At 39.1% G+C, this 22,593-nt stretch overlaps 1 protein-coding gene across 2 annotated transcripts in view; it reads right to left on the reverse strand.

Annotated features, from left to right (window-relative positions):
* Positions 1-6,817: 6,817 nt before the first annotated feature.
* MDGA2 (MAM domain containing glycosylphosphatidylinositol anchor 2) overlaps positions 6,818-22,593 on the reverse strand; it is a 1,144,403-nt gene continuing 1,128,627 nt past the window's right edge. For both annotated transcript variants that reach the window (XM_073609471.1, XM_073609469.1), the window contains exons 15-17: positions 20,000-20,130; positions 12,886-12,991; positions 6,818-8,730 (exon numbers count right to left, since the gene is read on the reverse strand). In XM_073609471.1, the coding sequence (XP_073465572.1) occupies positions 8,636-8,730; positions 12,886-12,991; positions 20,000-20,130 (332 nt within the window). In that variant the 3' untranslated portion in view covers positions 6,818-8,635. The remainder of the gene's footprint in view (positions 8,731-12,885; positions 12,992-19,999; positions 20,131-22,593) is intronic.

A 22,593-nucleotide genomic window follows, 5' to 3' on the forward strand; every position in this document is an offset into this window, starting at 1 on the left:
TGGCCTGCTTTAGTGAGTCACTGACCTGGAAAGGGTAAGGAATTGATCTTTATGACTTCACTACTCGCATTCCTGTTCAGGGCAATGGCTCACTAGGTAGTGAAGTTAAAACCAGCATAACAACCTGAATCCTACAACTTTTAGAACAAGGCGTCAGGCAAAGGCATCTTTGATTGTATCTGTCAGCCATATCATTTATGCTCTGTCAAAAAATTCTATTTTGTTTTACAAATCCAGAACCTCTATATAATTTGGTGTGGTAAGTACATGAATTGCTGTTGCTGCTCACAGGTGGTAGAACACAGCAGCTTAGACATGAGACATATTGAAGAATTCTAAGTGTATTTAGAATAAAGTCCCATCCATAAATCTTGGCAAATGGCATGAAGGGCAATCCAGTCCCAAAATTGCTACGTTTTGAGGAGTGATCTGTCCTCAATAGTCATCTTAACAGTCAACAGAAGAGCTAAGGAAACCTTAGCAGTGGTCAGACACTTGTCAATACATATTGGTTGCCTTACTAGGGAAATATTAGGGTTGATTTACTGAAACTGGAGTGTGCAAAATCTGGTGCAGTTCTGCATAGAAACCATTCCATCTTTCAGGGTTTTTTTTTTTTTTTGTCAATGCTTAAAGTGTAAGTCGACCCTAACACTAAAATCCCTGCATCTGCAGACATCCACGATCTAACACTAACCTATCTAGCCCTGTAAAGTATAAATGAGTATACATATCTTTTTTGAAGCCGATCCGATCTCCATCAGCAGAAGCTCTGCAGAGGACATAGCCGACAACACCTGTGAAATGAATGGTGAGTGATGTCACCCATAGACTTACTATGGGGTTTCCGTTGTAAGCTGTGTCCCCTGCACACGTCTATACAGCGAAGCCGTGGCTGACAGATCAGAGTGGGATCGGCTCCACAAAAGGTATGTATGTTGATTTCTTCTTTACAGGGCTAGATACGGTTAATGTTAGATTGTGGATGTCTGTAGATGCAGGGATTTTAGTGTTATGGTGGACTTCTACTTTAATTAAACAAGCTGAAGTTGGTAAGCTGTTTGACTACCATGCACCAGATTCTAAGTGTTCAGTTTTAGTAAATCTCCCCCACTGTGTTATGCAGTCCATGAGACATCATCCTCCTTTATAGCAAAACCTCATTAGAGAATACATGGTACTAATGTCTGATATATATTTAAAAGTGCATAAGAAAAGCCAAGCAGACTGATTTTCAGTAAATTAACTTGGCCAATTATGAACCCTTTTGATCTACCTTAAAGGGATACAGTCATTAGGATACATTTTACCAATACCTCCTCCTTTGAGTCAAATCTTTTGCAGAACTAGAAGCATCAGTAGAATCTTTAGCACCCCATAGTTAAGATTTGTTGGACGCCTGCATCCCTGCTGCACGCGGTGGTCCCACCCGCTGGCTGCTACCTCAGTAATGTATTTCCTACAGCTCTGGATGTGTAGAATGCTGAAAATGATATAATAACCATGTCTATTTAAGGTCAAACTTCTGAAAAAATGTTTGTTTGCACAAATTGGTGAAAACGTAGAACTACTCTAAAAATGCATTACTTCAATAGGGAAGATTTTACATTACTTTGCCTATACAGGAAATGAGGAAAAATCTCTACGGGAACCCATTGAACAATAAGAATTTGACAGACATTCTGACTCCTATGTATATGTTATTAGAATTTTATTCGATTTTAATTTTGGTGTTAGTGATACCCTGAAATAATATCATTCAGAAGAAATCTATTGAGGAGGCCGGAGGTTTTTACCCAACAACGTAATGTTTATCTATTGATTTCTATGATGAAAATGACACTGCCCATATGCTTGCCCACACATATGATATTTGAGTTCATGCATACTGTATTTTTTGTTTTGTTTTAGATTTCAATTAACCAAGGTACTAATGGAATACATTACTTCATAGAACATTGAAAAACACTAACATTTCTACATAGATTATTTAAAAACTATAAACATATTCTGCATGTTGAGCAGAACTCAAACTAAACAACAAAATACCCATGTCCATATACTACAGTATATGCTGGACTGTTTTTTGCCAAAGGACGACTGTGCATGTTTAAATTCTAATTGGATCTAAACTATAATATATGTAGCTTACTAATCCTTAGATGAGGTGAATGCATTTGTTTTCCTTTTTTCAGGCTTTTCCCTGGTAATCCTGCAAATAACATACAGTACTTCCTGTCTTGGGGAGCCATTGTTGTCACTTGGGCTGGACTATGACTTTTTATATATATAGCCTATTTGTAAATAGTTATAATGCAGTAGCAGCCATAATCGTGTTATTGTTTTTTACTTTAACGGTACCAAGAAGGGCCATCTACCACTCCCTCTGCTACCTGCAGTGGTTCTCGGGCACCCCTGTTCCTCCAGAGTGCCCTGAACCACAGTAAATAGCTGGGATTGGAGAGGAGATGAGGCAACAATGAAAAGAAGGATGGATGAAGCCAGAAACAATTTGGTTACTTCCGGTGTCAGCATTGTCATTCTGTGCTTGGTCGGCTACTTTGGAGTGAGACAATAGGGTCTAATAGACCCATGATTTTTTTTCTAACGCGGATCTTGTTAGTCTTTTTGTGATAGCAATAAGACTAAATAAAAAAAATGTAAAAAAAAAAGTGTAAAAACGTTTTAACGCAATAAATAAAAATAATGAAAAAATTAAAAGCACCCCGCACCCTACGCATATACACAAAGGAAAAAAACACACATAGATCCCGCATGCATATGTAAATAGTGATTGCACCACAAATGTGAATATTAGTTCCAGGGCCATCATTCATGATTAACTCTACACTGATATTCTGTTAAGGCTTTTAAAGCCTTGTCCTTCAAAAAATGTTTAGGTACAGTGGTCTGTCACCATTTCTGTGCACATAATTTTTAGTCTTGACACGTTAGGTATCTATTTACTCAATGCAACATCATCTTTTATGTTTTACTTAGAGTATTATATTGTGTTTGGCATGCTAAAATTCATTTTAGTGTTTTTTTTTTTCCCCTGAACATTTGTGTTTGATAAACAGCTGTGCAAATATCATGTGACATAAAAAACAGCAACCATTTCATTCTACAGTGCCTCGGCTTTCAAAAAATATATATATCGTTTGAGGGTTCTAAGTGATTGTCTAGCAGAAAATGCTGGTTTTTGATGTGTGTGAAAAACGAAAAAAATTACCTTGGACAATAAGTGATTAAGTATATTTGCCTTTCTGCATTATTATTACATGGGGGATGATGGGATTGGTAGATTACATGAGAATAACATTGTTTGTTCACAGGAAGTGACAAGGACACTACAAATCTGACAAGACCAACAGGCATTTCTGATGTTGCCGAAAATGTTCTTTGCCAGCATAGATAGCAATTAATACAGTCCCCACATCTAAGAACTGGTAAGCTGCAGTATACTAAATGTTCATTTTTGGGTTAAGTTGATGATATTTGTTTAAGTGTAATTGTACCTACAACAGAGTTGAGTACTATGTGATACCTTATTTTTCATTTGTACCAAGAGTTCATTTTTCAGGACAAGCTTTGGGAGATCTTTTGTAATTGGTCCATACACAAAGGTTTAACAAAATGATAAGACAAAGATTCTAATTAGGATAATCTGTGAGTGAAGGGAGAGGGGAAAAATAGGATAGCGGTTTTATCTCTTCCCTAGTACAGATTGCTATCTGGATAGATATCCAACAATTTTTTTCCCATTTTGGATAAGATAGGTAATGGAAAAAACCTGGCAGTTTTTTGGCCATTTGTAGAAAAAGAAGAGAGGAAATTTCCCAAGTCGGATGGAAATCAACTTTTAGAAAGTAGTCATCAGAGCAAATGTCTTTCCCTTCTATTCCCTTTCCACAGACAGTGGAAAAACAGTAGTCACCAGGATAAACAGAGACAGAAAAATTCCACAGAAGAAACATAGACAACCTAAATCACGACAACCCATCTTAAAATTAACTCCTCCTACACCATAGTTCACAAACAGGGTGCTTAGCAACAGTGGTACCATATAGAACTGAAACTGTGCAGTTTGGCAGATGTATGTAAATTACATAGGTGGCTGCACAAAATTGAGTACCATACAGGATATCTTTTTTATTAACACTATTTTTGCAGGACAAGCTTTCAGGATATCTACTCCCTTCTTCTGGTCCAAGCAGTACACAAAGGTTTAGCAAAATATTAAAGTGTATGCTAAGCCAAAAGTTTTTTTCATTTCAGTTAGTGTGGAGATGGAATGACCCCCCATGACAAAAGAAAAACCATAAGGTGTAGGAAGAATGAGAGCGCCACAGCTGTTTGAATAGACCATTAAAAATCATTATTTGATGCAGCGTGTTTAGAGGGCTCAACAATCCCCCTTCATCAAGGCCTGTGTAATGATACTAAATGTATCAGTGCTCTGGACTATAGTTGTAAGGAGAAAATAGAGATTCCATGTGAATTATTGAGTGCCAGACTGACAGCCCCATCCATGGTGATCCGCTGAGAGCAGCCTCTAAGGACCCAGTCCCTATGGCCATGGGTCATAAAACAACTTTAAGTTCAGCCCTCTTATACTACACACAGAGAAAAGAAAATCCAGAACACTAGGTTCTAATTTGAGCCTTCACTGAGGTTCCATTATACCAATGCAATTTTTGGGAAGCTATTGCCCCCTCGTTGTGTTACCTTGACAAAGAGGGCCATAGTATCTCCAAAACACCATGCTGGTCTAATTGAATTTACTATAGTTCCCTTTTTAGATTAGCAAGAATTGCCATGCCCAACTCTAGATAGAGCAGGTAGAGGTAAATCTTCTGTTTTATGAACATCTGTGTCCCTAATGGGTAGATTTCTCCTAGCTTTTGTGTCAGAACAGAACTGACGGGAAATCTCTCCAACAGGCACACAGAAAAAAAATAAAAGCACATTTTTAGTAGAGTAAAGAACTTCCAACAATATTTTTATTGTATCTATCCCTGGTGATAACTGCACCTTAATCACTTGCCGACCGGCTCCTGCACATTTACGTCGGCACTTTAAAGATGGATATATCGGTAACGGCAGCAGCTGCTGCCACAACCAAGGTATCCATCTCTTCAGGAGCCAGTTGTATTTACGATAATGGTGGTCTCGCCGCGAGATCATCGTTATCGGCAGCGGGAGAGGTGCCACCCCCTCCCCCCACTCTCCCACGCCCTCCGCTGCTTACCGGAGCCGTCAGCGTAGCCGGGTATGGAGACGAGTGAGGGGAAGATGGCCCCCAGCCATCTCCATACCATAGCAGGGTGGAAGCGACGTCTTAACGTTACTTCCGCCCATATGTCTTAAAGGGCCATTTTTTCAAAGTCATTTTTTCTAATGACAAATTTTAAATTTTTTTTTTATTGCATTTAAGTCCAAATATGAGATCTGAGGACTTTTTGACCCCAGATCTCATATTTAAGAGGACCTGTCATGCTTTTTTCTAATACAAGGGATGTTTACATTCTTTGTAATAGGAATAAAAGTGACCCAATTTTTTTTTTTTTTTTGAAGCAGTGAAAAAAGAAATAAAATCAAGTAAAATAAATAAGGAAAAAAAATGTTTTTAAAGCGCCCCGTCCCGACGAGCTCGCGCGCAGGAGCGACCGCATACGTGAGTAGCACCCGCATATGAAAACGGTGGTCAAACCACACATGTGAGGTATCGCCACAATCTTTAGAGCGAGAGCAATAATTCTAGCCCTAGACCTCCTCTGTAACTCAAAACATGCAACCTGTAGAATTTTTTAAACGTTGCCTATGGAAATTTTTAAGGGTAAAAGTTTGACGCCATTCCACGAGCGGGCGCAATTTTGAAGTGTGACATGTTGGGTATCAATATACTTGGAGTAACATTATCTTTCACAATATAAAAAAAAATTGGGCTAACTTTACTGTTGTCTTATTTTTTTATTCAAAAAAGTGAATTTTTTCCAAAAAAAGTGCGCTTGTAAGACTGCTGCGCAAATACGGTGTGAAAAAAAGTATTGCAATGACCGCAATTTTATTCTCTAGGGTGTTAGAAAAAAAACAATATATAATGTGTGGGGGTTCTAAGTAGTTTTCTAGCAAAAAAAAAATGTTTTAAACTTGTAAACACCAAAATCTCAAAACGAGGCTAGTCCTTAAGTTTATTATCTGTGGGTCACAGGGCAGGAAGTGAGGGAAAGATCTCCATCCAGACTTACACTGTGGTCACCAGCAGTTACTAATTGCCGCTGACAACAGTGTCTATGTCTGGAGTCCCGAAAGGAGCATCTGAGTAAATAAAGTCTTCATTTCTCTGTTCCAAGCTCTGATGAAGGGGGAGTTGCCTCAAAACATGTTCATGGTATGGTTAAATTGTGAACTACTAAATACTCCTTGGACCCTTTCGCTATAAAGTCTGGTGCCCATTTGTTCACATTTGGAATCATTCGGCACTTATTGAGGGAAACCTGTTTGTTTGGGAGTAGCCTTACAAAGCCAGTAAGCCTATTTAAAAACTTCTTACATCTGATTGTTTGCATACACATAGGAATCCCCATACTTCAAAGTTTTCTTCCATATTTTATGGCACAGGTTTCTTTTCCAGTACAGTTTTACACTTTATCATGCAGATTATTCTTTTGTAGGTGTACTAAATGTAAAATATATTTGAATCTGCTTTTTCATTTTCTAAAAAGAGAAATACATCTTGCCATTAAAATATTTCATGTTCCACAGAAATCTCAGTTTATGGTCTTGTCCCCCAAAAAAAGAACCAGTACACCACTTCGCATACCTTACCTGGAAAGAGGCTTTATTGAACATAGCTGTAAAAGTTTTCTTTTTGTTTCAGTTGAATAACTGAATCAGCATAAACATTTCTACAGAATCCAAAATAAAAATAAAATAAAGAAAAAAAAAATATATACTCGAATCTGATCATAATCTACGATATCATCTTGTGCTTCAGTTTTTCTCTGTTTTAAATCAATTTCAGCAATGTTAAATATGTTTTTTATTTATAGCCCAATTTTTGCATAACATTTTTCATCAAATGTTTTAAAGAACATAAAAGAATAATTTTTTTTGTGTAGATAAAAGTATTTTTAAATGAAGTTAAAATTTAAGATAATTTAAAGAAACCAAAAAATATCTTCAAATGTTCATAGCCAACGTTATAAGGGACATATACAATGCATTGAAAAAGTGGCTGGTTAAAGTATGTATTTAATCAGGTAGCTCAGTCATTTTTTTTTTACAGTTTTATGTAAAAGTGTATTATCTTTTTTTTTCCAAACTTGCCAAAATAATAAAATACTATGTCACAATCTGCACAGAGTCTGATTAGTGGGCAGAGGCATCGGACCCTCAAATTTTGAGATCAATAATTCAGACCCAGAGATTCTGTCAGGGTTGAACACACTGCAGTCTGCTGCTCAAAATGCTTTCCTCTTAAGATCAGACTGATTTCATTTCAAATGTAGATAAGAGTAAGAAAATCACTTTCCCGTTTCAAAAGGAGCAAAAAAAAAAAAAAATGAAGATTGAAAGTCTATTGACAACTTTTCAAACTACTTTAGTTAGCAGTAATATGAAAAGTTGTTCCTTCTCATCCGGGGTGAGATTTCCATTTTTTTGTCAAACTGATAATACGCAAGAAGGCCATGTCTGTTTTAAAAGGTGAAACAAACTCTTAAAAAAATATGACGTTTAAGATCTTATGCAGCAACACAAGTTTATGTACTTCTGTAGCAATTTTTTTTTTATTCTGTTTTTGATCTGGCCTGTGTTCTCTTTGTGTGGACTGCAGTTTGCTTATAAAACAGTTTGTTTCTTTATTTATTTTTTTTCACAAACCACTCACAGCAGTGCAAGCTTGTTTAGCTAACTTTTTTCAGGCTTGTTATTTGAAGGCACTTGGTTTCCTGGCGATTTATAAAAGGTGGTGGTTTGGTTCCTTTGTTACAACTGATGGACTTGGTGACTTGAACTCGTGGTCCACAAGCAAAATCCCAAAAGCTGAAAAAAGCTTGTAAGACCGAGCTGCTCTTTCTTGGAGACGACTACATGCAAAAAAGATATAGCATACCTTTTGTAGCAAAGCTGTGATAAAATGGTGTACGTGTTCTACAGAGGTTTAGGTTTGAATGGTGGCAGCCAAGGCAAGAGGGCTTACGTAGACTTGTTCCTTACTCGAAACCTTCTTGAACTGAAAATGAATGCCAGATCTTGGTGTACCCTGTTAACTGTGAGGTTTAGGTTGGCGGCAGGCCTTTAGGTGTCCATGGTAACAAGCAAACTCTTTTCATTTGAAAGAAAACCAGCCGTGACGTTGTGCTTTGACAAGGATTTCTTAATTCCTTTTTTGTTTTAAGAATATTCGGATTTTACTGTATTTGTGAAAGCCACAGAAGCACTGCGAGGTCTCCTTTTATATTTCAGGTCTCAAGTGTAGTTTGTAGTAATGTATGTTCTATGTTCCGTTAATTCCCAGTGCCTTTTGTGGAGGAATCTTTGGTAGATTGTTTTCTAGATGTCCATTTTCAAAGACTCTTTCTTCAAACCAGTGCCTAGTGAATCTTTTGTAGCCTCTGCCAGAGTGTGGTCACCTTTGATGACTTAAAAAAGAAAGGTAAAGGAAAACTGGATACAACCATATATGAACTAAAGTCCCAGACACTTTAACACCTGAAGGAGGAGCTGAAAAGAGAATAGAAAGTTGTGTAACTATTCAACAGTAATAGATCACATCATATTTTGTATTTTAAAGGCATTTAAAAATATAAGGATGTTCACTTTCAGAGCAAGCTATGTAATGAGGGGGGCCTTGGAATTTAAAGGTTGTCATACAACATGCCAATTTTAGTTAGTGCTGACAGACAACTGAACATTGCTTGAGATAAGTGGTAAAAAGCATTTAGGAATCATAAAGTAAAACTGATGAGCAGTGCTCAATGTGTTAAAGAGGAAGTAAACCCTGATGGGTGTTACTTCCTCTTTGTTTCCCTGCAAAGGTAAAGCATAATGGGCTACTATGCATCGCATAGTAGCCCATTATGTGTCACTTACCTGACACAGCAGCCTGCAATGTCACCACTGTCCCCTCTGCTACGGAGCGTCCATCTTCTTTCCGGGTATCGTGACTCCGGCGCTGTGATTGGCCGGAGCCATGATGGCATCACTCCCGTGCATACGCGCAGGAGCCACCACTAACAGCATATCGCCGTTAGCAGTGGCAGGCTCAGTGTGCCAGTGTGCCTGTGCGCCTCTGTCTACGGCGCATGCGCCGTAGACAGTGGTCCCTGTCTTTTTGCAAATGAGATATTTCTTGGACCTACAGGTAAGCCTTAATCAGCCTTAAGCCTTATACTTACCTGTAGGTCAAAGTGGTCTGTAAGGGTTTAAAACGACTTTAAATCCAAACAGTATTGTATGGACAGTGAGTTTAAACCAAAAAAATCAATGATTTATTGAAGAGTAAAAGTCATAAAACACAATGATAGTGATAATAAAAGGCCAACGATAACACTAAGCGCTCACAGGCTGGAGGGGTTAACCTCATCCAGAGTGCTCGCTGGTGGAGCATGGAGGGGTGCCAGGAACCATGCTGGGACGGATGGAAACCTGGTGTGTAGTGTGGCTTTGATGGCTGCTGGCTGGATGGCAGGCTCGGTCCACCACAAATACAGAGCAACTCTGCATCGCTACAGCGATGCAGAATTCTATATATATATATTTCATACTAAAATAAAAGATTCTGCGCTGTGTGATTCCCTAAAAAGTGTACTGTACACAACAATACCCAAACAATAGTGTTGCGCTGTTAGTAAACCGAAATAACGCAAGATAGTTAGTAAAGTGTTCTTACATTAAAGTGTCTATAGTGCAAAAAGTGTATATATGTACATATAAGTTAACACATGCAATTGTGATTAATTATATACAAATATGGTGCCAAATCTTTCACATTATCACAAAAAATTAATTCAGATGCCAAAATCCACATGTATGGCTTAACTGGATAATTAATAGCAAAAAATTTGGAAACATGACAATTCCCTTTTTCTAGGATGAAGATAGTGCTACACACGTATTATCCTCAAAATTGCTCCACCACCATGCAAAAGATGTACGCTTACCAGGCGCAAAGACCTCTACTACAAGGTCTAACCACGCATCAGTGAGCTCAACTCCCCCACACTGTGGGCATAAGGATGTGACCCGCTTCACAAAATCCGCTTGTCATATGGATCATCCGGAGGATTTCCAGGGTATACAGCCAGTCAAATATCATTTTAAAGGCTTATATGCAAGTTATTGCCATAAAAAGTGTTTTGGGACCCGGGTCCTGCCCCAAGGGACATGTATCAATGCAAAAAAAAAGTTTTAAAAACGGCTGTTACTTCAGGAGCAGTGATTTTAATAATGCTTAAAGTGAAACAATAAAAATGAAATATTCCTTTAAATATTGTACTTGGAGAGTGCTTCCAGATTCCGATAAGCCCCCCCCGCCCGCAGACCGCCACAACCACCAGGCAAGGGTTGTGGGGATGAGGCCCTTGTCCCTTGGCCCCCTCCCCATGTTGAGGGCATGTGGCCTGGTATGGTTCAGGAGGGGGGGGCGCTCTCGTCCCCCCCTCTTTTCCTGCAGCCTGCCAGGTTGCATGCTCGGCTAAGGGCCTGGTATGGATTTTGGGGGGAAACCCATGCATTTTTTTTTTATTTTGGTGTGGGGTCCCCCTTAATATTCATACCAGACCCAAATGGACTGATTTTTACCTATATTTTTCCAGGATCCGACAATTCATTACCGCCGCGAGCAGTTTTAAATTACTTCTTTTTCCTTTAGAAATGTCAATTTGCTGTGGTATTACTCTAAACACGGGAAAAATGCGCTACTTTACAGGCATACTAAGGACACCCCCCCGGCACAATATTTAAAGGAATATTTCATTTTTATTGTTTCACTTTAAGCATTATTAAAATCACTGCTCCCGAAAAAACAGACTTTTTTTAACTTTTTTTTGCATTGGTACATGTCCCCTGGAGCAGAACCCGGGTCCCCAACACTTTTTATGACAATAACTTGCATATAAGCCTTTAAAATTAGCACTTTTGGTTTTTCGTGTTCGTGTCCCATAGACTTTAAAGGTGTTCTGCGACTTTCCAATCTGCCGCGAACACCGCATAATGTTTGCTGTTTGGCGAACACCCAATTTTTCGAGTCGAACTCCAGTTTGACTCGAACATCGGGCTCATCCCTACTAAGAACATGATAAAATCTCCAGGATGGCCTGAAAAAACCTGAGTTAACCCTGTGGGTTTATTCAAAAAAGATATATTGGGTATATGTATGTCTGGTGCAAGCATCTTTTAAGCCTATGTCTACTCTCTAATGTTCCTAGTTTTGTTCTTTGGCATTTTGGATGTTCAGGCCCACCTTAAAGCAGAGTTCCACCCATTTAAGTCAGCAGCTACAAAAAGTGTAGCTGCTGACCTTTAATAAGCAGACACTCACCTGTCCCACAGTCCAGCGATGTGGGCATACGAAGCCCCGCTCCTATCTGCGGCGCCGGCATTTTAACTGTGAGCACCAGGCTGTGGGTGCGAGCCGCGCTACATGCTGTGAATGGCCGGGCAATCTTCTGGGACCTGTGACGTGTCCCAGAAGATTGTAGGGAGGGGGGAAAGGTGATCTTCCTCGCGGTACCAGGGGAGGAAGTGGGAGCTGGGTGCCTGTAAAAACAGGGTGCCTGCTCCCCCCCCCCAAAAAAAAAATACATGCCAAATGTGGTATGTCAGGGAGTCACCAGCACTTAAAGAGAAAGTTCCATTTTTGGGTGGAACTCCACTTTAATGGGATTTAACTCCTAATGTTGCATTCCCCTTAATAAAACATTCAATATAAACTTAAAAGAATGAATGGGACCCCTTCATAATGGACACAGTAGTGTAACAGGAACTAGTGCAGAGATGTCTCCACTAGAGTCACTAATTGGTCTAATAAAGGTTTAGGCGATTTAATTCTACAGCATCTATCAAAAACTGAAACATCTGCTTTAAGTGGACTGGGCTTCATAAAATAAATCTTTATTCAGAGAATATGAAAGCTGCAATTGTTGGAACTATGGCCTGAAACAAGTATGTATGTTGGCAGGTGCAGTCCACCTTCTCCACTGCAGGTGGCACTACAGTTGGAGAGGAAGTTAGGAAAAAACATGGTTCCACTATGGTTTACCAGGTCACTGGGGATGCGATCCATATGGATGCTTCTTCCCCATGTGACTCTGTCGACCACCTTGGGTCAAACATAGTCTTTTGAAGGCCTGGCTCCCAGGTTTGGTGCGCATTTGGCAAGTTGGTAGAGTAGGGACAGGTACCCCACCAGTGAGGGACAGTAATATTTCTAGGAAAAGGTTCCTGATGAGGAGGGAAAATCCCGACTGGGCATAAGACGGCCAGGCCACATTCTGTCCCTTTTCAACAGCCATAATTGGATTCTTCACATTGTTGGAAACTGTTCGTGCACCCGGCTGGGTAGCTGTCCCACCTGGTTTGTTGTGAACTGTTGCTGCATTACTTCAATACAAGTTTTTGAATGCACCCGACTGTGTGAATTATTGCCCCACCTACATATAGATCAGGAATTCTAATTTCATTGACTTTTTAATCTGCATGTTTGGTGAGCCAGAAACTACTGATGCCAGAAACAACCAGCCACACACTTCTCAGTACAGGATGTCTTTCAAGTTTAGTTATGAAGCTACCTAGGCTAGCCAGTTGATCTTGGCAGCACCCTGATCACCTCTAGGACAAATTAAACAATATGTATTACAGACAAAATTATGCACATACTAGTGGCTGGCTCATCCATCCTGGTACATTCTCCTTCGACGATTGATACATCATCTATGGCAATGTCCCCTTCTATACCAGGACCTCGAACACCCTCAAATATTATCTGAAATAGAAAGCAGCATGTGAGATATGGCAAAACTGAATAATGGCCTGTTAAATTTAATGTATTGCTTGAATAGAAATGGTATTCCGAAAGTGAAAGCTGTTTGCCTCCTAGAGTATGTTTATTGTCTTTCTAACTGTTCAGGTGATGGCTATCTATTTTACAAAGTGGGAGCATGAGAATGAGAACATTGTTATTGCATCCTATGGTCAGAAGTGTACCTAAACTTATGTCTAATACAAAAAAAAAAAACTTAGAGTCACTGTTTCAGCTGTGTTGTCCCAGAACACTACAATAAAAAAAAAAAACTCAACGTAGAAAAAGATTTGGTCATAATCTGACCCCATGTTCACATGTCCTTCAGCAGAAGCATGTGTTGTTATGAACCTCATAGTTCAATCTTTTTGCTTTGCAGGGTGAAGAGTGATACTTAAAGTATATACAGATGTAGAACACTAATGCTCTCAGATTCCTTTAGTAAAGAGTGTCACCTCATTTTTTAGCTGGTGTACTCTGACTGTAAATTTACCACATGCATAAGGACATTTACCTAGACTGTGGTTTTCACCTGATATCCACATATATGTTCTATTCATACGAGGGTATAACTTGGGCTGACATATCTCAACCTAAAGTGGGACACCAGCCAAAGCTGACTGATGTTCTAATTCATCTCTCTCCTAGTGTGGCTTCATTTTTATTGGCCAAAATTGCCCCTATGAATTTTTAACCCTTCTGTTAAATAACCATCAACCAAGTACATGTTTCACTACCTAGCGAGTCAGTTACCAAAAGTAAGCATGCATCCACTAAATGAGGTATGAAAGGTCTAATATGTCTCCTATCTGCTTGTCTCAGGTCCTAGAGTCACTAGGTAGTGAATATGGAATCAGGTTTATAGCCTCAGAACCTGTAACCCTTAAAAACCTGACGGCGGTTCCCTTATTATTGTTCTCATAGGTTTCCTTTGTGAAATGTGATATAACCCTTGGATTTACTGTGAATGTCTTTGGACAGAACCTCACATTATTATATATACTGTACATTTAGGAGAGACCAATACAATTATGCCATTGAAATAGTGTGAGCACTGTCCATGTATCATCATTTGTCTTACACTGAGAATGAAAAAGGCATATTCTCTCATTTTAAAATAGCGAACCTCGCATTATTTTATGTCACTCTGTATTTGCGCAGCCGTATTTCAAACGCAATTTTTTTCTAAAATAAAAACACTTTAATAAATAAAAAAAAACAACATTAAAGTTGGCCCAATTTTTTTGTATAATTTGAAAAATCATGTAATGCCGAGTAAATAGATACCTAACATGTCATGCTTTAAAATTGCGCACGCTCGTGGAATGGCGACAAATTACGATACTTAAAAATCTCCATGGGCATTGATCCAAAATTGTAGCGCACAAAAACCTCACAACAGTTGCCAACACAAACCTGTGATGATGAGCAGAGTGCGGGCCCTGCATGCCACGCTACAGTACTAGTTAAGACTGGTGTCTTGCAGATGCAGCTCATTGCAAGGAACTTATATGGGAGATTAGATGAACAGAGCTGTCATTCAAACAGCAGGTAGCTACAATAATGAACAATCACATGCCCTATGTATTTGTTTGGTTATTTGTACCTGCCCTCTGTATAAATGACATTGACCTACATACATAAAGGTGGATTGAGCCTGTCACATTCAAGAGAATATAAGTAACACACAATGAGCTATGTCTTAACGTAGTGTTTCTCAACTCCAGTCCTCAAGGCGCCCCAACAGGTCATGTTTTCAGGCTAACCATTATTTTGCACAGGTGATTTAATCAGTATTTAATCAGTATGACTGCCTTAGTAATTACCACAGCCGTTTCATCTGAGGGAAATCCTGAAAACAAGACCTGTTGGTGCGCCTTGAGGACTGGAGTTGAGAAACACTGTCTTAACGAAACTTAATCTGGGCATACCAATTGCTGACTCCAGTCCTGAGCAATACTAATGGAAGGATGATGGGTAGAGACGCCTTTGAATCTGATTTTGGCTTGGAACTCGAAATATACAAGTTTGAAAATCAGCTGAGGTGCAGATTTAAAAAAAAATGCACTCTTATTAGTCCACAAATTATAATGTATAAAAACACAAGTAATTTTCTTTTTTGATTATTCTAAAATTTGAAGTCTTGAACTTTTTTTTTTTCATAGCCATGTACTGCTTTGTGTGTTATGATTTGTGCTAGACAAGTGCCGAACGAAAAAATGTGTTTCATTTTGATTCTCGATTTACATAAATTAATTTAGTTAAATTCGTTTAATTCATTTTTGGAACTTGTTTAGTTTATTCAAATTAGAATTTATTTGAATTTTCCAAATTCGGAAAACCTAAATCCATTCGAAATCAAATGGCATTCAAATCGAATGCCAGTCGAAATCAAATTTATTCTATTCAAATTTTGGAAGATGGTTATATTCTCTGTTCTATTCTTTTATTTTCTATTCTTTACTTTTCTATTCAAATTTATGCTATTTGAATTTCGGAAGAGGTTTATGTGCATTCTATTCTATTCTTTTTTTTTTCTATTCTAGTAAATTCTTTTTTCCAGTCTATTCTATTCTAAATTTGAATTTCGGAAGAAGGTTATATTCTATTTTATTCTATTCCTTTTGTTTTCTATTATTTTCTATTGTATTCAAATGTATTTTCTTAGAATATAACCATCCTCTCAAATTCGAATTTCAAAGAAAATACATTTGAATACAATAGAAAAAAAAGGAATAGAATAAAATAGAATATAATCTTCTTCCGAAATTCAAATTTAGAATAGACTGGAAAAAAGAATAGAATTCAAAAAACAATAGAATTGAATGAATTTAAATAGAAAAGATTTGATTAGAATAGAAAAGTAAAGAATAGAAAATAAAAAAATAGAATAGAACAGAGAATATAACCATCTTCTCAAATTCAAACTTAAATTTTTTATTCTATTCTATTCCTTTATTTTCTATTCCAATTGTATTCTCTTCGGAAATTCAAATTCGATTAGAAAACTATTCAAATTCGAATTTGGTCTGAAATTTTGTTTTCATTATTTGAGATTCGTTACTATGGTAATTTGGAGATTCGGATACATCCGAATTTCTGAATACTGAAAAATGTGTCTGAGTTTCAATTCAGAACAAAACAAACCGCACATGTCTAATTTTGTGCTAGTTGTTTTTTTGTTTTTTTTTAATTATTAAAATAAGCTCTCCCACTCCACTGAGCTCTATGATGGTGCCTATTGCACTGTGCAGTCAACTTCTACCTAACTGCATATCTATTTCTGGGACTTCAGTTGGGCTAATAGACAGATCACCCCCAAATCCCAAACTTTCTCATGAGGGAGTGAATTCTAGAAGTTTACCCATTTCTAGTAAAAAGTGCTCATTTGAAATGGGAAAAATCTCTCTTCTAGAAACTACATGGTTAAATAGTGCAATTTGTTTTAATGCAGACTATGTGATTCTCCATAAACCTTCTGGGATTTAGACATTATGTTTTAGGTGAGGGTGTGTGTTTTTTTCTCCTCTGGTGCTCAGAACAAGAAAAGAACTCTTCTTTATTTAATTTATCCCCCCAGGCCAATTATAATCCATCTGCAGGATGATCATTTCGTTTCTACTGCAAGTCACAAGTCTGCGTTTATTGCTGCAGCGTCATTGTGCCAAACAAGAACATCTAAGTGAATGATTTGCCTTTATTCAAATGGGTTTTACAGACACTCATACTAAAGAAAAGCAAATTAAAGTTTTAGTAAAAAAACAAACTGCTTGAACCAAGGGTGAAGATTCCACCTGTCACATTGTATTTCACGCTTTCCTCTTATGAGCCTGTTTTGCAATGAGTGGCATATCCACTTTCTTCGCTGACTCTATAGCTTATTGCGTCAGGAATACAAGTTACAAAGACAACTTTAGTGAAAAGTTGGGAAAAAAAACAAACATGTTTTTGTGGTTTCACTGAAGTTATTTAATTCCCATAAAACATTTGAGGCGGCTTGCTGACCTTGACTACTAGAAACAGAGAAAATGAGTGAATGAAGAAAATGGGATACACCATACTGAGAAGGTAGATCTAGAGAATGGCCCAGCTGCACAAGAAACAATCAGTGTCAATGTGTCTATCATTTTCAAAAGCAGATGTAAGGAAAAAAATTCAAATTGATATCAATTATTTTTAGGCTGCCAGACACTGAACTGCATAGTGGCTTCTCCCTCTTTGTATGAAAATGGGGTAAAAATGTTTTTGGTTCAAGGAAAACCGTAGGAAGTAGAGAGTCTGTCTTGTAACCTCTTTGAAAATAGTTTCTTGGTTATGCTAATCCTTAGCTTTTAGGACTTATAAGTCACTGATCAGGAGCATGCAGATTAGAAATTCTAACGCTCTTGATCTTGTTATGGAGTAATTAAAGGGTTTGTAAACCTTATTTTTTTTTTATTAAAATAAAATACATGCCCATACTTACTTGCTCCAGACTCCTCCTCTTTAGCAGGTGCCCCTACAGAAAACCAGTGTCCATGGGGGCACTTGTATGGGCTTGCTCCCGCTGCTATCAATCTTTCCAATGAGGAGAGAGACAGCGGCTGGAGCTGCTGCGCTCATGCACATCGCTGGATCGTATCGGGCTCAGGTAAGAAAAGGGGGGTGGGGGGGGTCTGGCTGGGAGATGCAGCACAGAAGGTTTTTCACCTTAATGCATAGAATGCATTAAAGTGGTTGTAAACCCTGAAAAAAAAAAAAAAAAACCCTGCAAGATAAAGGCATAATGAGCTAGTATGCATAGCATACTAGCTCATTATGAATTACTTACCTGAGATTGAAGCCCCCGCAGCAGTCCTCATTCACCGATCCGGCGGCTGACATCGCTCCCGGAGTTACTTACGGGTATCGCAGACTCCGGCGCTGTGATTGGGCGGAGCCTGCAATGACGTCACTCCCGCACATGCACGCGGGAGCCGCCGGTAACGGCACAGGCTAACTAAAGCAACGGCACGTACGTGGCTTTGCTTCAGTGCACGTGTGCCAATGACATCGGCACATGCATTTAAATACAGGGGACATCTCCTAAACCGTGCAGGTTTAGGAGATATCCAGTGTAGCTACAGGTAAGCCTAATTATAGGCTTACCTGTAGCAAAAAAGTGGTTGTAAAGGGTTTACAACCACTTTAATGTTGATATACTAAAGTTGTATAGGCTGTTCACTTAGCAAAGGGCATTTTCACTTAACTTAGTGAATGAGGTGAAGCTCTTTTGACTACCTTCATCCACATTTGGATGAAGGAAGTCAAAAGAGCTTCACCTCATTCACTAAGCTAAGTGAAAATTCCCTTTGCAAGCAAAAATACGTTTTTTTTTCCTTTGACCATGACTGGATATTCTTTACTAAGTGAACATGCTTTACTCTTCAGCTGGCCATACACTGTTCAGTTTCTTTCCATTCAGCCAGTGGGATGAATTAAAAATAAAACGGAACTGATTCCCACATCCACACAATCAAGGAATCCCCTCCACTGTGCTATTGCATTCTGACAACAGGGAAGACTCTCCCACGGTCAGAATAACACCGTTTAACTGCAGTGGCCACACATGGATTGTAAGTTGACCATTCCCTGAATTTCAATCCAGCTTTAGTGAATCAACCCATTGTCTCAGGTATAAATCCAAATACAGCCAGGCAACTAGCATTCATAGAAGGTAATCAGCAAGTCAAGATTAGGCCTCACCCTCTTCTTTTCATGTTTCTTATATTATAAAGGAAATTCTGTGTGTGTGTTTAAGCTTTTGTTCATCAAATAACCTGTGAAGTGAATTTTTTACGCTATTTTAATAGTAGAACTCCTGTATAAATGAAGACACCACAAGATGCTTGTTATTACCTTATCCACTCAAATGTTATGTTATCATTCTGTGGTTCTTATCTGTCACAATAAAATCCAAAAGCTTGGTCCAGGTTCTTGACTTCTAAATCTTTAACGTTCAGCTGTTAAGGGTATTTGGTCAGATTTCTTAAAATGGTCCTCCATTGCAATGGAATTGAAGTTCTGCTTTAAACACAAGCCTCAACCCCCCACATACAGTTTGGATTTGGCTTTTGAAACTTCCAAGAGGAATAAGTGGCATCTCCATGCCCCAGTGCTGGCACTTGGGAGATCTGTACACATTACGGGAATGTGTTCTTGCAGGACATTCAGTGCTCAGCTCTCTTGAGATGCAGAGTGATGTCACCAAGGCAGCTTTATTTATTGTTGGTAAATGTTATTTATTAATTGTTTCTATAAAGCATTTGTATTTAGGTGATGGGAACTTCGACACTATTGACTCTTTCAAATTAATTTGAGAAATTAAATACTGACCATACAGGTGTCAGGGCTGGGCTCAGCCCTTCTTTCTGTGAGCTGGCCACTCAGCTGTCGGCTAATTGCCAGCTCCTATCTCTCTACAGTTACTCGCCTGTTGATGATATCCTGCTCGTCAGTCCTGCCTACTTAAGCCGTCCAGCCCAGAGGATCTCTGCCTTCGCCTTAGTCAACATCACAGAGATGCTCTCCTGCATTCTTGTTAAAAGACTTGCTTGGCTGACATCCCTTCTGGCTCCAGATCCTGCTTGCTGTTCTACTACGCTCATCTCCAGCTCCCTGATGTTTGGCTTGTCTGACTATCCGTTCCGGTTCCTGAACTCTGGCTATGTTTTGACTACGTTTGTTCTATTTACTTTTTTTAATAAACAAGTGTGATTTAACTGTACTTCTGTCTCGGTCTAAATTCATGGTTTCTGACAAAAGCATAAATGCCCAAATTTTAAAGGTTACTGGGAAGTCTCACAAACAGAATCTGTGAAGATTTTTTTTTTGCATGGCTTATCTTAATCAGGGAGTGATCATTAATGAAAATAGACTTTTCTGAGTTAGCAGCTAATACTCTGGGGAAACAAAGTACAAGAACAAAGACAACAAAGCCACATGTTTACTTACCTGAAATGAAGTTGTCGGATGTATAGTTAGACGGGCTTGATGCCACTTTTCCCCTTTATTCCCGCTGGCCGACCAGATAGGGATTTCAGTGTTAGTTTGCCCTTTTAATCGAAGGAATATATTCAAACCTCCTAAGCATAATTACAACAAAAAAAAACCTGTTTAGTTTTCATAACCTGTCAAGATATACTGTCATTATAAAACAATTCTGTATTATTCTACCAATAAAACAATATGTTAAGAGGGAAAAGAACCAGATGAACCAAGTACTTTCTATATCATCAACAAATAAACAATTGTAGCATGATTTGCACAGGACCAGTGGAGATCCACTGATCTTTGTAGCAGTCTGACTGAATTCAATTGTATTAAATACAGATAATTCAAAGCATAGTGCTACATGTCTGAAGCCTGACTATTTCATTTTTAATGAACCACCTGAGTAGTTAAAGAGAACCTACAGTCTGGAAAAACCAGCAAGGTCTCTAAAGATATGGCTAGGAAAGATAGACATTAAGCTTCTATTTTGTCAGTTATGAAGATGTTGGGGGAGAAGGTTAAAAAGTAGGTTGGGATGGACACAAGAAGCAATACTGAAAGTAGTGCTTTTTAGAATATCACAAACTCTTCCACAGAATACCGAGTTTTAAACATGGACACACACCCTAGCAGAGGAGAGTAATAACCATATTACTAAAAGTAGCAGCTGATGAGCTTTTTGTTTTTATAAGAGAAATGGTAAAAAGTCTATAGATATACTGTGTATTTATGGTATTCTTTTATATAGCTCTGACATATTCTACAACATCAGACTCAAAGACAGGTGTATCTACCGCAAGGTAAACAAGGCATTTGCCTTGGGTGGCATTTTTTAGGGGGGCAGCACCGCATGTAGGCAGATGGGATTCTACAAGCTGTGGCGTCGCTACGGGGTGCGGACTGCACCCTGGTGACACCAGGCGTGGCCGCGGACTGACAGGTGACAGGGGAACAAAGTGGAAGCAGGAGGCAGCAGTAGCTGCAGCCTCCGATCCCAGAAGTAGCTCACTTGGCAGAGAAGGTCAGAGTCCTGGGCTATGATCAAGCCTTTGGCAGCCTCAATACACACAACTGGAAAAAAGGAGCCGTCGGGCTGCAGGAAGGTGAGAGTCAAGTGTCTTTTTTTTGGGGGGGGAACCTCCTGGTGTAGTATGGGGGGGGGGGAATGGGGGGGCCCCCTCTCTCTTTAACCCCCTTTCTCTCTCTCCCATCCTGTTCCCATCTCTCTCACCACCCCCTCTCTCACCCCTACCTCTTTCCCCCTCCCTCTCTCCCCTCTGAAGAGGTGGAGCTCTAATAGGAAGAGGTGAGGGCCTGAAGGGGTGGATCTTAATCAGGAAGGGGTGGGGCATATTTAGATGGGGATGTGCCTGAAATTTAGTCTTGTCTAGGGCAGCAAAAACCAAAATACACCACTACTCAGAGACCAGTCAGGGACAGTCTAATGTCCCTACCATAGGCACACTCCAGTGTGGAAGCTGATTAACCTGCTAGTATATTTTGGACTGTGGACAACACTGGAGTGCAGAAAAGAAACATACACAGAGATAAAGCATATAATCTCCATGTAGATAGTGTGAACTGAGCCCAGGATACTAGGACCGTTGTCACAATGCCAACCACTACATTAACGTAATGCCTGTACATATACTATATGTTTATGAATACTCTTTTTATTGCAGCTTGTATTCCTGAAGACCATATATATATCTGTAGATAAAAGCTAGACTACAATTATTAGTGGGCTTAATGTTTGTGTGCCTTTCAGTAGTTTGGATCACATTTTCTAAAGACGTCTTTGGATATATTATAAGACTACTTGAATTGTGCGACATTAAAATAATAAAAAAATAATTAGACTGGCCATTCCTGTACTGGGAATGGGCCAGTTTACCTAAGAAGGTACATCAAGCACCCATACATCTCTAGATCTTCATAACATGGACATTTGACACCACAACTCAATCTTGTAGGGAAAAAAGCAATTGGTTGTTGCTCAGTAGGAGTGCCAGGAGGTGCTTGAGGGTGTCAAAGCACTCACAAAATTTAATCAAACATCCCCCCTACAGCACCTGTATGCTAACAATCAGGTTTGGCTGTGGCACACTGCCTGAAATAATACTACGTTGCTCCTCCTTTGGGTGGAGTGATCTCTTTCCTGACAGATATATTCTAGTTCTGGTGGCAGCTTTGCTTGGAGTGGGTGCTCACATAAACAAAACTAGTGAACACCAATGCTAGTGGTGGTTGTTGTTGCTATTGAATGATTATTGCTGGGGGTTGTTTTGCTGTGAGTTGTTATTGCTGGTACAGGTATAGCTGGGGATGTCAATAGTGCTAGGAGTTGTTATTGCCAATGCTGAGGGGTTATTTCTGGGGGTTTCTGCTTGAGGGGTAATTTTGCTGGGAGTTTTTAATCCTGGGGGTTGTTATTGCTGAGAGTTGTAATTGTTGGTGGGTTATTGCCACTGAAGGATGTTTTGCTGGGAGTTGCTTTTGCTGAAACGGGTATAGCTGGGGATGTCAGAAGTGCTGGGAGTTGTTCTTGCTGGGGG

Source organism: Aquarana catesbeiana, linkage group LG13 (assembly GCF_042186555.1).
Source record: "Aquarana catesbeiana isolate 2022-GZ linkage group LG13, ASM4218655v1, whole genome shotgun sequence".
Lineage (NCBI taxonomy): Eukaryota > Metazoa > Chordata > Amphibia > Anura > Ranidae > Aquarana > Aquarana catesbeiana.